General features: G+C 41.6%; 1 protein-coding gene across 3 annotated transcripts in view; it reads right to left on the minus strand.

Annotated features, from left to right (window-relative positions):
* Positions 1-11,949, minus strand: part of sh2d3ca (SH2 domain containing 3Ca) — an 84,371-nt gene extending 72,422 nt beyond the window's left edge. Inside the window, exons 1-3 of one of the 3 annotated variants that reach the window (XM_064942090.1) lie at positions 11,881-11,949; positions 3,186-3,872; positions 429-648 (exon numbers count right to left, since the gene is read on the minus strand). In XM_064942090.1, the coding sequence (XP_064798162.1) occupies positions 429-648; positions 3,186-3,872; positions 11,881-11,902 (929 nt within the window). In that variant the 5' untranslated portion in view covers positions 11,903-11,949. Of the gene's footprint in view, positions 1-428; positions 649-2,525; positions 3,873-11,863 lie in introns of those variants that run through there. The other 2 variants (XM_064942091.1, XM_064942092.1) reach the window with 2 other exon arrangements.
* Between the last annotated feature and the right edge of the window lie 2,358 nt (positions 11,950-14,307).

Below are 14,307 nucleotides of genomic sequence, written 5' to 3' on the forward strand. Positions count from 1 at the left end.
CTGCTATACCTGTGTCACTTTTGCAACACTTTTACTAATGATCAATACAAGCTTGAGACACATTTTGCCATTGTCTCAAAAGTACGTTTTGGATAGGTTAGAACTTGAACTCTGTGATATTTTTATTCTCCTATGGGCCTTCCTGTAAAGGAGTGACGTCATGAGGAATGCAGCATGTCCTCGGACAGAAAGACACACTATTTTCTTTCAAAGGCCAGGGGAGCTTAGGCATCAGCCTGTCTGTAGTCTGTACAGAGGCATCCAGACATCTTAGAAGTGCATATAACACAGATAATAGAGTTCTATATGTTTGATCTACACAAGAGATAGACAGTAATCAATTAGGAATCAGTAGTCAGCTGTAGTACAGTTTTTCCACATCCAAAATGGCAGTTATGGTTGATATTCAATAAAATAATAAACCTCACCTGTCCACAGGTTTAACAGCCTGGCTTTCCCTCTGAAGGCCCTCTCCCAGGTCTCTATCAGTAGAACCACTGGAGGCCCTCTCAGGCAGGGGGCTGGAGTTACTGTCTGTACCCAGGTTATCTGCTCTCTTCATGGGGAGGCCCTCCTCGATCTGATGGGTGACAAGGGTCCCAGGCTGCTGCAAGGTTTTCTTTAGAAGCTTGGGGGTTGGAGGTGGCTCTGTGTGGATAGTTTAGTTTATTAGGATCCCCATTAGCTACTGCACGTGCAGATACTCTTCCTGGGGTCCACATAAAATGTACAATTACAGTGCCTTGCGAAAGTATTCGGCCCCCTTGAACTTTGCGACCTTTTGCCACATTTCAGGCTTCAAACAAAGATATAAAACTGTATTTTTTTGTGAAGAATCAACAACAAGTGGGACACAATCATGAAGTGGAACGACATTTATTGGATATTTCAAACTTTTTTAACAAATCAAAAACTGAAAAATTGGGCGTGCAAAATGATTCAGCCCCTTTACTTTCAGTGCAGCAAACTCTCTCCAGAAGTTCAGTGAGGATCTCTGAATGATCCAATGTTGACCTAAATGACTAATGATGATAAATACAATCCACCTGTGTGTAATCAAGTCTCCGTATAAATGCACCTGCACTGTGATAGTCTCAGAGGTCCGTTAAAAGCGCAGAGAGCAACATGAAGAACAAGGAACACACCAGGCAGGTCCGAGATACTGTTGTGAAGAAGTTTAAAGCCAGATTTGGATACAAAAAGATTTCCCAAGCTTTAAACATCCCAAGGAGCACTGTGCAAGCGATAATATTGAAATGGAAGGAGTATCAGACCACTGCAAATCTACCAAGACCTGGCCGTCCCTCTAAACTTTCAGCTCATACAAGGAGAAGACTGATCAGAGATGCAGCCAAGAGGCCCATGATCACTCTGGATGAACTGAAGAGATCTACAGCTGAGGTGGGAGACTCTGTCCATAGGACAACTATCAGTCGTATATTGCACAAATCTGGCCTTTATGGAAGAGTGGCAAGAAGAAAGCCATTTCTTAAAGATATCCATAAAAAGTGTTGTTTAAAGTTTGCCACAAGCCACCTGGGAGACACACCAAACATGTGGAAGAAGGTGCTCTGGTCAGATGAAACCAAAATTGAACTTTTTGGCAACAATGCAAAACGTTATGTTTGGCGTAAAAGCAACACAGCTCATCATCCTGAACACACCATACCCACTGTCAAACATGGTGGTGGCAGCATCATGGTTTGGGCCTGCTTTTCTTCAGCAGGGACAGGGAAGATGGTTAAAATTGATGGGAAGATGGATGGAGCCAAATACAGGACCATTCTGGAAGAAAACCTGATGGAGTCTGCAAAAGACATGAGACTGGGACGGAGATTTGTCTTCCAACAAGACAATGATCCAAAACATAAAGCAAAATCTACAATGGAATGGTTAAAAAATAAACCAGGTGTTAGAATGGCCAAGTCAAAGTCCAGACCTGAATCCAATCGAGAATCTGTGGAAAGAACTGAAAACTGCTGTTCACAAATGCTCTGTATCCAACCTCACTGAGCTCGAGCTGTTTTGCAAGGAGGAATGGGAAAAAAGTTCAGTCTCTCGATGTGCAAAACTGATAGAGACATACCCCAAGCGACTTACAGCTGAAATCGCAGCAAAAGGTGGCACTACAAAGTATTAACTTAAGGGGGCTGAATAATTTTGCACGCCCAATTTTTCAGTTTTTGATTTGTTAAAAAAGTTTGAAATATCCAATAAATGTCGTTCCACTTCATGATTGTGTCCCACTTGTTGTTGATTCTTCACAAAAAAATACAGTTTTATATCTTTATGTTTGTGGCAAAAGGTTGCAAAGTTCAAGGGGGCCGAATACTTTCGCAAGGCACTGTACCTCAATTAACCGGTGCCCCCGCACATTGACTCTGTACTGGTACCCCCTTTATATAGCCTCGCTATTGTTGTTTTACTGCTGCTCTTTAATTATTTGTTACTTTTTGGGGGGGCGGGGGTATTTTTCTTAACTGCATTGTTGGTTAATGGCTTGTAAGAAAGCATTTCACTAATACCTGTTGTAAGTTGAGTATCCTTCCCTATATGCATGCTGAAAGTCAGTAGTTAACTTGTTCTTTGAAACATAGCATTGTATTTTTTCAAACACAATTTTCTCCTTCAGATCACTCAGAACAGGACAGCAAAGGGTGCTTTCCTATTTTTAGTAAATAGTGGTATCCAATTGGTAGTTTACAGTCTTGTCCCATCGCTGCAACTCCCGTACGGACTCGAGAGGCGAAAGTCGTGCCTCTTCCGAAACACAACCCAGGCCAAGCCGCACTGCTTCTTGACACAATGCCCGCTTAACCCAGAAGCCAGCCTTCATCAATGTGTCGGAGGAAACACCGTACACCTGGCTACCGTGTCAGTGTGCATTGCGCCCGGCCCGCCACAGGAGTCGCTAGTGCGCGATGGGACAAGAATATCCCTGCCGAACAAACCCTCCCAATCCCGGACGATGCTGGGCCAATTGTGCACCGCCCCATGGGTCTCCCGGTCGTGGCCGGCTGCGACAGAACCTGGACTCGAACCAGGCTCTCTATTGGCACAGCTAGCACTGCGATGCAGTGTCTTAGACCACTGCGCCACTCGGGAGGCCCCTGGCTTATCATTATTGATGGATAACAGGTGCATGTTAGAGCCCTGGCTCTATGATGAGACGGAATCAGACTGACCAGGAACAGTAGCAAGGTTCCTTCTAGCCCCACCAGTTGAAGCTGTATCTGAAGATGCACCCTGATCAGTGGTGAATGCGCGTTCTTTGGAGACGTCTTCACAAGTGAGCGGCGGGGCATTAGAGGTACTAGACCCCACATCCTGAGCTGACATAAGCTGGCCTTGGTGTGGTTCTTCTTCCTCACAGTGGGCCTGTGGGTCTCCGTGTTCATTCCTATCGAGTGATCCTCCTCTGGGGATGGGAGGCAGCCCGTGGTCCCGTTGGGGCCTTGGACCAGGACCAGCCTGGGTGGATAAAGGTGATAGAGGCTGGTCCTTTCTGGAGCCAGGCCGGCTGGATTGTGCCATGAGCAGGTGAGAGCTACACACATGGTCCCCTGCCGGCCACTGGCTCTGACTCCTGCCCAGCCTTGCCCCTGTCTTCTCCTTGATCTTCTTGGTCCCTCTCTTCCCAGAATTCCAACTCTTGTCTCTCTTCCTGAGGAGCAAGCGGGGAAAGGTGCCCATGTGGGTGTAGTTGTCGCTGGAGCTGGATGTGCATGGATGCATCATATCTATGTCGTCAAAAAACGTCTCCACAGCCCCAGCCCCATCAGGCTCGGCGGAGGAGGACTTGGAGTCGAATTTGTCAGACAATGAGCTGCGGCGGAAGGAGAAGTTAGGGAGAATTCCAAACCACTTTAAACCTGTTGAGGGAAACAGACAGATAATGTGTCATACATTTACAGTAGTACCCTGGAATGCTCTTCAAATAAAATTCCACTCAAAAACATTTGGTATTTGCTTCATTAATCCATTGTCGATATAGTCCCAAAATGTTTTGCATGTCAGCAATCAGTTCTTAATGTTTTAACCTCATTTTTTTTAATATAGTCTGATGTCTTTGCTTTCCTCACATTATTGCTTTTATACACTGTTTACATGTTCTAGAATGTTGAGTGTGTTCTAGAATGTTTGGAACGTGACCCCCTGGGCTGGGTTGTTGGAGTGCAAGAGGTGACTACTAGCATGTATAGTAGTTTCTTTTGAAACAATTATTTCAATTGAATATTGAGGAAGGTGATGTGTTAAGATAGGGGACCCAGCACTAGCAGCATATTTAGTTGGTGTGGAGCAGCAACAGTTGAGACAGAGACAGTAGATCAAATGCAAAACAGGTGGTAGGCTATTTAGTCTATTTACAGTGCAAATGATTCTGAAGACTGTACATTTTTGTAAACACAACTCCACATCCAAATGGCAACAATGACTTAAAGGCCCAGTGCAGTTAAATTTGATTTGCCTTTTGATTGGATGGAGTTTTGGCCTGCATGGTGAATTATCGCCAGGGGGTAAATTATTTAATAGACCAATAAGAAAGAGAGTTTTAAACCTCTCTGCCAATAACAGCTAGTTTTCAGTTTCCCCCTCCCCACTCAGACCACTCCCAAAAAACAGGGACCCCTTTTGTGACAGCAAATTCATAATCAAAACAACTCGAGCGAGATAAAAATAGCATATTCACAGCAAATTCTCCAGTGTTAAATCAACACTGAAAAATTGGGACCGTATGCACACTGGAACCAGTGTTAACTTAACACACTGCTTAGTTAATAAGAGTCTATTGACGCACCCGTGCCTAAGTAACATATATTTTTTTTAACGAATCAAAATCCATTAGTTTAAACAAGAGATATCTGTTTCGCATGGGCTGTGTCTCAATCCGCCACATCCGCATATATTGGCCCCCCTATATTGGCCCTCCGCATCTGCGGTGAAAAGTAGCAGAGCTGCAGTGCTGTTTGTCAGACCAGGAGACATTCTGAAAATATATCTTCTCACGAAAACATCTGTAGCATCCGAGCGGTTTGGCCTACTAACTAATATGACCACTCTAAGACGAGACTCTCGTGAACACGATGGTGCTCTCCGTTTTGCTATAAGAGCCCCACAAGTGTAATGGGACACCTCTGAAGGTGCAGGTTGAAAAAAAAATGTATGGAATTATTCGAGTTAGATTTGTGCAAAAATAAATAGAAAGGGATTAAATGTGTCCAAAAACTTAAGATACTTCACTTCAAAACTTTATTCCTAATAATTCTTTTTTATACTGTCTGCTGTGCCATGTATTAATGTTCTATTCAATGCGTTTCTATGGGCTACAGAAGGTAGCATTTTAAATCAGATAATGGAATTATCCATGGTATGACCCTCTTAAAACAATTCCTAGCTTAGTAGAACCCCCCCTCCCCCCAAAAGGTTTAGACTTTTAGGAGGTTAAAGCCATATTAAAATATTTCCTATAGAGTTCCTTGCTTTTCGAGTGAATTGTGAGTTACCTCCCATGACTGTATTTGTTAGTGCAGCGGTTCCAAAACTAGGGGTAGCGACCCCATGTGGAGTCACCTGATATGAAAATGGAGTAACGTGAAAATCTCCAATATCCTGAAGAAACATTTACAAAAAATATACACTACCGTTCAAAAAAATGTCCTTGTTTTTGAAAGAAAGCACATTTGTTGTCCATTAAAATAACATCAAATTGATCAGAAATACATGTTGTAAGTGACTATTGTAGCTGGGAATGGCTGATTTTTAATGGAATATCTACATAGGCATACAGAGGCCCATTATCAGCAACCATCAAACAACAAACTCTTATTTTCAATGATGGCCTAGGAACAGTGGGTTAACTGCCTGTTCAGGGGCAGAACGACAGATTTTGTACCTTGTTGGCTCGGGGATTTGAACTTGCAACCTTCCAGTTACTAGTCCAATGCTCTAACCACTAGGCTACACTGCCGCCCCACTGTGTTCCAATGGCACGTTGTGTTAGCTAATAAGTTTATCATTTTTATTGATCATTGGAAATCCCTTTTGCAATTATGTTAGCACAGCCGAAAACGGTTGTGCTAATTAAATAAGCAATCAAACCTGGCCTTATTTAGACTAGTTGAGTATCTGGAGCATCAGTATTTGTGGGTTCGATTACAGGCCCTTATGCTGATTGAGACCCTTCTGCTTGCATTTCTTATTTATATTTTGATGTGTGTATTTTCAGTAATTTATGTATATCAGGGATCCTCTGTAAAAGAGACTCCCTGATCAAATAAAGGTTAAATAAAATAAATATAAATGTAAACGTCAATGGGGTAGGGACATCCCAAGGATTCCAGATAGCACATATCATTAGAGGCTGCTGACCTATATACATAGACTTGAAATCACTGGCCACTTTAACTAATAATTGGAACACTAGTCACTTTAATAATGTTTACATATTTTGCATTACTCAACTCATGTATTCTATCCTATTCAACTGTATTTTAGTCAATGCGGCTTTGGCATTGCTCATCCAAATATTTATATACTCTTAATTCCATTCCTTTACTTTAGATCGTGTGTATTGTTGGATTTTACTTGTTCGATATTACTGCACTGTTGGAGCAAGAAACACAAGCATTTCGCTACACCCGCAATAACATCTGCTAAACACGTGTATGTGACAAATAAAATTTGATTTGAATAAAGTCGTGAGTTTACCGGCGAGCCAGTTCACAACGGTGTGGTGACGAGAACAGTTTGACTTTTCAGAGATAAACACTGCTAAGTGAATGACATGATTACCAGCAAGGTTGTTATAGTAAATTAAAAATTATCCGATAACGAATCATGAAAAAACAATTAAGTAAACTGAAGGGAAAAAAATTAACAAACCTGTTTGAAAAACTAAACAGAAACTAATTATCTTTGACTCCGAAACTAACTAAAATAAAAATAATGTTCCTTTTTGTTTTTTTCCCCCTAAACTTTGGGCAAATGTTGAATACGTCTTTTAATTTGTTTTTTTGGGGGGGGGTCAAACTACTGAATCTGGCAAGTAAATGCTGTCAGGAGATGGCTGTTTCAAATAGGCCTACCCCATTCATAGACGCTAACTACTTTAGCGCCTATTGATGATAGTATCTTCTGACCGTGGTAGTTTTGTTAAGAGCCCTACTCTTGCTCTAAACATTAACACGCATCGCTTGCAGTACGTTTTTGGAAACTTTTTTATTTTCTACAAACCGCTGGAAACCTTACATACGGCAAACAAGGGTTTTCGAGAGCTAAAATGGCCTAGCTTGTGTATCACTAGCCATTACGAGCTAGCAATGAAAAAATGATCTAGGTAGCAAAATGGATTCTTCTTTACATGCGCTACTAAAGTTAAAAAGCATTGAATTGGTGTAAACCCTTATACCTCATTGGCGTAAACATGGGTGAGCGAGGATTTCCTTCCACCAATTTAACTTAACCTATGACATGACCCAAGATCTTGACTACGTTCAGTTGCCAAACCTTCTCCAACGTTCCAGATAAAAATGCCATGATTGGAGGTGATGTGATTCCGTATTCCACATGTCAGAGGCATGTTTGTTCTACATAGAAATAACCTATCTGAACGTTCCAAAACTTTGCATCCTGCTGAATGTGCCCCTTATGTATGAAAGTGACATATTTTCCAGGAAGTAGCCTTGTCGTTTTTGAACATTTGTAGGCTTATTGAATAGTTTTCAGAGCAAAAACTCCATGAAAGGCATCTGGCAGTAAATTCATCCACAAAAATTTATATAATTGTATATGTATCTTAAATGTCACTTGCACATCATATTACTGCCCCCCAGTTGCGAGAATTGACATCCCAAAAAACACACAAAACAAAAACTCTATACAACACAAATGGCCCCCAGTCATGCTTTCTGTCCCTAACACTCAAATTAAAACTAAAACTAAATATTTAACAAAATATAAAATGTTTATACAACTAAATAAAAACTAGCAAATAAGAAACTAAACTGAATTTCAAATAAAGATCGAAAAACTAATAGAAATAAAAACGAATACAAAAAACAAAACTATAATAACCATGATTACCAGACTGACATTTGTTATTTTACATGAACAAAAGCATAATGTTTGAAGTGATTAGCAATAGGATTAGCAAGGGTAATTAACAATGTTAGTTGCACCTAATTAGTCTGTTTGTGTGGGGGGAAATGGAGGGAAAACATCCCATGTGATGATAGGCACATCACATGATGATGATGATGATGGGGAATGTAAGGCCTTGTTGTATTTCTTAGTTAGCCTGCTTTTTTATACCTGGGATTTCAGAAAGTGAGGCTACAGTAGGCTCCAATACTTTCAAAGTAATTGTTCGATACACTTTCTCTAGTGTTTCTGTATAAAGACCATTTACCGAAAGAACTCGGATTCAGACAGAACCACCAGAACTAAATATAATAACATAGACTCTGAAGGGACAGGACAGTCAGCACTGTACTGGATAGGAGGATGAAACAGAAACTACATGTTGTGTCTTTCCTTTCTTTTTTAAAGAGTCACTGACAACAACCAAAATGAAACAGGTGGGGGTTCTAGGAGGGGTTCTGAAAGACACACAAGGGGGTCGTCCACTGAAAGTTGACTAGCAACAACAACTGGGACATAAAAGACACCCACTCTGAGCGCCCACTAAATTTTCTCAAGAAGAGACAAACAAAATACAAACCCACACCATACTTAAAGACAGGAAGCAAACCAAAAAGTGGAGAAAATGAAAAAAGGAAGATCAGATAAAGAATATATTTTTTTTATTTTATAAATCAAATAGTGAGAGCCAACTAAAGGTGTTAACCCTCCACATCTCTCAACACAACTGGAGTACTGGTCCAGCCACTCTTAAATATCACCTGGGACAGCACAGGTGAAACACCTTCTGACTAACGAGAAGTGGGATGACACCAATCGGCCCGCCCAATGTGCTAACGTGCTAATGTCCAACCTCGAAATATTAACAGAAAAACCAAAGCCTGTAATACCACTAAAGGATACTTTTGTAGCTGTGACATCGTCCATATTATCTATCTACAGTGCCTTGCGAAAGTATTCGGCCCCCTTGAACTTTGCGACCTTTTGCCACATTTCAGGCTTCAAACATAAAGATATAAAACTGTATTTTTTGTGAAGAATCAACAACAAGTGGGACACAATCATGAAGTGGAACGACATTTATTGGATATTTCAAACTTTTTTTTCAAATCAAAAACTGAAAAATTGGGCGTGCAAAATTATTCAGCCCCTTTACTTTCAGTGCAGCAAACTCTCTCCAGAAGTTCAGTGAGGATCTCTGAATGATCCAATGTTGACCTAAATGACTAACGATGATAAATACAATCCACCTGTGTGTAATCAAGTCTCCGTATAAATGCACCTGCACTGTGATAGTCTCAGAGGTCCGTTAAAAGCGCAGAGAGCATCATGAAGAACAAGGAACACACCAGGCAGGTCCGAGATACTGTTGTGAAGAAATTTAAAGCCGGATTTGGATACAAAAAGATTTCCCAAGCTTTAAACATCCCAAGGAACACTGTGCAAGCGATAATATTGAAATGGAAGGAGTATCAGACCACTGCAAATCTACCAAGACCTGGCCGTCCCTCTAAACTTTCAGCTCATACAAGGAGAAGACTGATCAGAGATGCAGCCAAGAGGCCCATGATCACTCTGGATGAACTGAAGAGATCTACAGCTGAGGTGGGAGACTCTGTCCATAGGACAACAATCAGTCGTATATTGCACAAATCTGGCCTTTATGGAAGAGTGGCAAGAAGAAAGCCATTTCTTAAAGATATCCATAAAAAGTGTTGTTTAAAGTTTGCCACAAGCCACCTGGGAGACACACAAACATGTGGAAGAAGGTGCTCTGGTCAGATGAAACCAAAATTGAACTTTTTGGCAACAATGCAAAACGTTATGTTTGGCGTAAAAGCAACACAGCTCATCACCCTGACCACCTTATCCCCACTGTCAAACATGGTGGTGGCAGCATCATGGTTTGGGCCTGCTTTTCTTCAGCAGGGACAGGGAAGATGGTTAAAATAATGGGAAGGTGGATGGAGCCAAATACAGGACCATTCTGGAAGAAAACCTGATGGAGTCTGCAAAAGACCTGAGACTGGGACGGAGATTTGTCTTCCAACAAGACAATGATATAAAACATAAAGCAAAATCTACAATGGAATGGTTCAAAAATAAACATATCCAGGTGTTAGAATGGCCAAGTCAAAGTCCAGACCTGAATCCAATTGAGAATCTGTGGAAAGAACTGAAAACTGCTGTTCACAAATGCTCTCCATCCTACCTCACTGAGCTCGAGCTGTTTTGCAAGGAGGAATGGGAAAAATTTCAGTCTCTCGATGTGCAAAACTGATAGAGACATACCCCAAGCGACTTACAGCTGTAATCGCAGCAAAAGGTGGCGCTACAAAGTATTAACTTAAGGGGGCTGAATATTTTTGCACGCCCAATTTTTCAGTTTTTGATTTGTTAAAACGTTTGAAATATCCCAATAAATGTCGTTCCACTTCATGATTGTGTCCCACTTGTTGTTGATTCTTCACAAAAAACTAGTTTTATATCTTTATGTTTGAAGCCTGAAATGTGGCAAAAGGTCGCACAGTTCAAGGGGGCCGAATACTTTCGCAAGGCACTGTACACTGTAGAGTGAAGCACATTCAAAGGGAACAGTTAACCGATGAAACTGAACTGTTTCCTGTGTGTGCTACTGCTGCATCTATATTGGAAGTCCTGTGGTGTGTGTGCGCGCGCATGTGTGGTATTTTCACACTTCCTCCTCCTCCTCCTCTTCCCCTCAGTGAAGTACAAAAATGAACCTAATTTCTCCCTTAAACCAGGCTGAGGTCAGGACCTAAGACCAATAATAGCCTATCATATACATGTATATAGCGTATACATTCGAATACAATATAAACTGGGTGGTTCGAGCCCTGAATGCTGATTGGTTGACAGTCGTGGTATATTTAAGCAATGAGGCCAGAGGAGGTGTGGTATATGGCCAATATACCACGGCTAAGGGCTGTTCTCAAGTACGACGCAACGCGGAGATGACTTATTGCTATTATAAACTGGTTACCAACATAGTTAGAGCAGTAAAAATAAACGTTTTGTCATACCCGTGGTCTACGGTCTCATATACCACGGCTGTCAGCCAATCAGCTTATAACAGACCGTATACCACGGCTATGACAAAATATTTATTTTTACTGCTCTAAATACATTGTTAGCCAATTTATTATAATAATAAGGCACCTCTGGGGTTTGTGGTATATGAGCAATATACCACAGCTAAGGGCTGTATCCAGGCACTACGCGTTGGGTCGTGACTAAGAACAGCCCTAAGCCGTGGTATATTGGCCATATACCACAGCACTTCGTGCCTTATTGCTTTAGTATATGATGTCTATGGTGTTGTCATGCATGTACATAGTCTATAGTCATGACTCACGTTATCGCAATGGTGTAGGCTAGCAGCTGTAGCACACCCTTCAACTAGATCAGAAGTGCATTATTTACTATGTCCCTCTTAATTTATTCAACAGAAAGAAGCCTGTATCTAGGTCAGCCTAAAAAGATAGATGTTACACTGTAGATACATTTTTTTTTGTGTTATATTGTCTAAAGCTTTATTTGCATGAGACCAGTGAGAGGAATGGCAGGTGGCTCAAACACAGATATCGCATTACTACGGTCACTAGCATGACGTAATTGTAAGTGAGGTACATTTAGTTAATGATTAACGTGAATCCTCAGCCTCTAACCACACACACACACTGAAGTGGTACTCCACACACACCTTAGTAGGCTACTCACTCAGTTTCCGTTTTCCGCTCATGGTGAGGCTGTGGGGTCCAACTTTAGGCTTACTGACTATCTGACTGCTGGGGGGTGGGGGGGGGGGATCTCCAGTGCCAAGTAGACTGTCTGTAAGAGCAGGAACCAACCACTCCTTTAACCGACCAACCTCTTCTCTATCTAGCCACAGTTCAGTTCAGTTCCGCTCCACAAGAACAGATGTGCAAATGTATGCACGCAGAAGAAGCGGTGTAGACAGGGCTCTGTGCTTCCTGTGTTAGCCAGTGGGGAGTAGGCAACGGGGAGGTGAGAGTAGAGGAGCCTGTAGCATGTCACTGTATTGTGGCTATACAGAAGTAGTGCCGCGGTGTGTGTGTGTGTGTGTGTGTGTGTGTGTGTGTGTGTGTGTGTGTGTGTGTGTGTGTGTGTGTGTGTGTGTGTGTGTGTGTGTGTGTGTGTGTGTGTGTGTGTGTGTGTGTGTGTGTGTTAATCTTAGGTGCAGACAACCGGCCCTCCCTGCATGTAACAGACAGCGCCTGACAGAGGCTGATAGTGCTGCCTGCATGTGAGACCTTTTCCCACAGACTGAAGTTAATAATGAATGATTCCTTAATGAAACTGAAAGCCCCAGCTGCCTATCAGATCTCTGGTCTGATATCATATCTCTGAGCTGTTGTTGTTATTTTACCCCGGGAGTCTGGGACCACTAGTGAATTGTTGAGGGACCGTTTGTACATACGAGATGGCTACAGTATATCTGATTCTAGGCCTATCAATCTGACACTTACAAACACAGATGTCCATGCAGTGAAGATGTACTATGAACAGGGAGACCAATGAATGATATGAGGAAAGGCATTCCCCACAGACCTTCTATGACAGTGAAAAGCATCAGCATGCAACAACAACCAAAAACATTAAAGTATTTGTTTACAGAGTTTTCAATTTCCTCCATATGGAAATATGAAGCTACATATATGTCAAATAATGAGGAACATGTTATGCATGTTTTTAAGAGCTGAAATGACACTTACTTTTAGAGCTGGGCGATATGGACAAACATCAATTTACGATGAATGGAACGATACGTTTACGACGTTAATGTGCTCCACCGTTTTTAAAATGATCCTTTAAACTACTACTACTAGTTTGATGGTTTTAGCCATTTGTCCCATTCATTTAACAATCACCCATATTAGCAAACATACTTAATTTCAAACTTCACATTTCTCTAGTATAGGCTACTTTGCATAATGATCGGCCTGGTGGCGTTATCTGAGACAAGTGCAATGTGCCTCGTCCTATAGATTTGTGCCGAAATGTTTGGAGTTCAGTTTAGATATCTTATAGCTACTTTACTTTACATTCCAAGCGTGTTTACGTGGGTATCTATGGATATCTATGTCAGCCAGGTGTACCTGGTTGTGTTCAGCTATTCCGGTTTTTACTTGCAGTATTCTAAGTGAACACTAGAATGCAGCAGAGATACAGTATTCGGTACAGAGCAAGGTCCTGTATTGAATTCATTCTCTGCGCTCCAGTCAACATCCACTCAAAACCATGCACCTTTGGACTGGTAGCCTGAATGGTTCCCCACATAAACTCTGTCTCAGAGCGGTAACATCAAAGGCACTATAAATCAACAATAAGTTATTTAATGTAGCCTACAGATCACAGGAGGTTGGTGACACCTTAATTGGGGGCGAACGGGCTCGTGGTAATGACTGGAGTGGGTTTAGTGGAACGGTATCAAATATATCTAAGACATGGTTTCCATGTGTTTGGTGTCATTCAATTTGCTCTGTTCTGGACATTATTGTGAGCCGTTCTCCTCTCAGCAGCCTTTTGAGAGCTGGGCCACCCTTTAGATTAATTGATTGATTAAACATTGATTAAACATTCCTCATGTCATTTTAATGGGGAGCTAAAATGGCAGCCGCAAAAATGTAGTGTCATATAAATGCATCGTAATGCAGAAACCTCAGTGTCCCTCAACTCTCTCAATGCATGGCTCTGGTTTGATCCTGCACGTGATTAAGTTGTTTGTTTTTTATAGAACATGTATCAGAAGAAGTATAGGATCGTAATAAAAGAAGACATGGGAATTACAGCTAATTATAATGTACTGTATACTGAACAAAAATATAAAAGCAACATGCAACAATTTCACAGAGTGACAGTTCATATAAAGAAATCAGTCAATTTAAATAAATTCATTAGGCCCTAATCTATGAATTTCACATGACTGGGCAGGGGTGCAGCCATGGGTGGGCATGGGAAGGCAATAGGCCTACCCACTGGGGAGCCAAACCCAGCCAATCAGAATGACTTTTCTCCACAAAAGGGCTTTATTACAGACAGAAATACTCCTTAGTTTCATCAGCTGTCCGGGTGGCTGGTCTGAGACGATCCCTATAGTGAAGAAGCGGAGGTCCTGGGCTGGCG

The sequence above is a fragment of the Oncorhynchus masou genome, chromosome 28, assembly GCF_036934945.1.
Source record: "Oncorhynchus masou masou isolate Uvic2021 chromosome 28, UVic_Omas_1.1, whole genome shotgun sequence".
NCBI classification, from domain to species: Eukaryota; Metazoa; Chordata; class Actinopteri; order Salmoniformes; family Salmonidae; genus Oncorhynchus; species Oncorhynchus masou.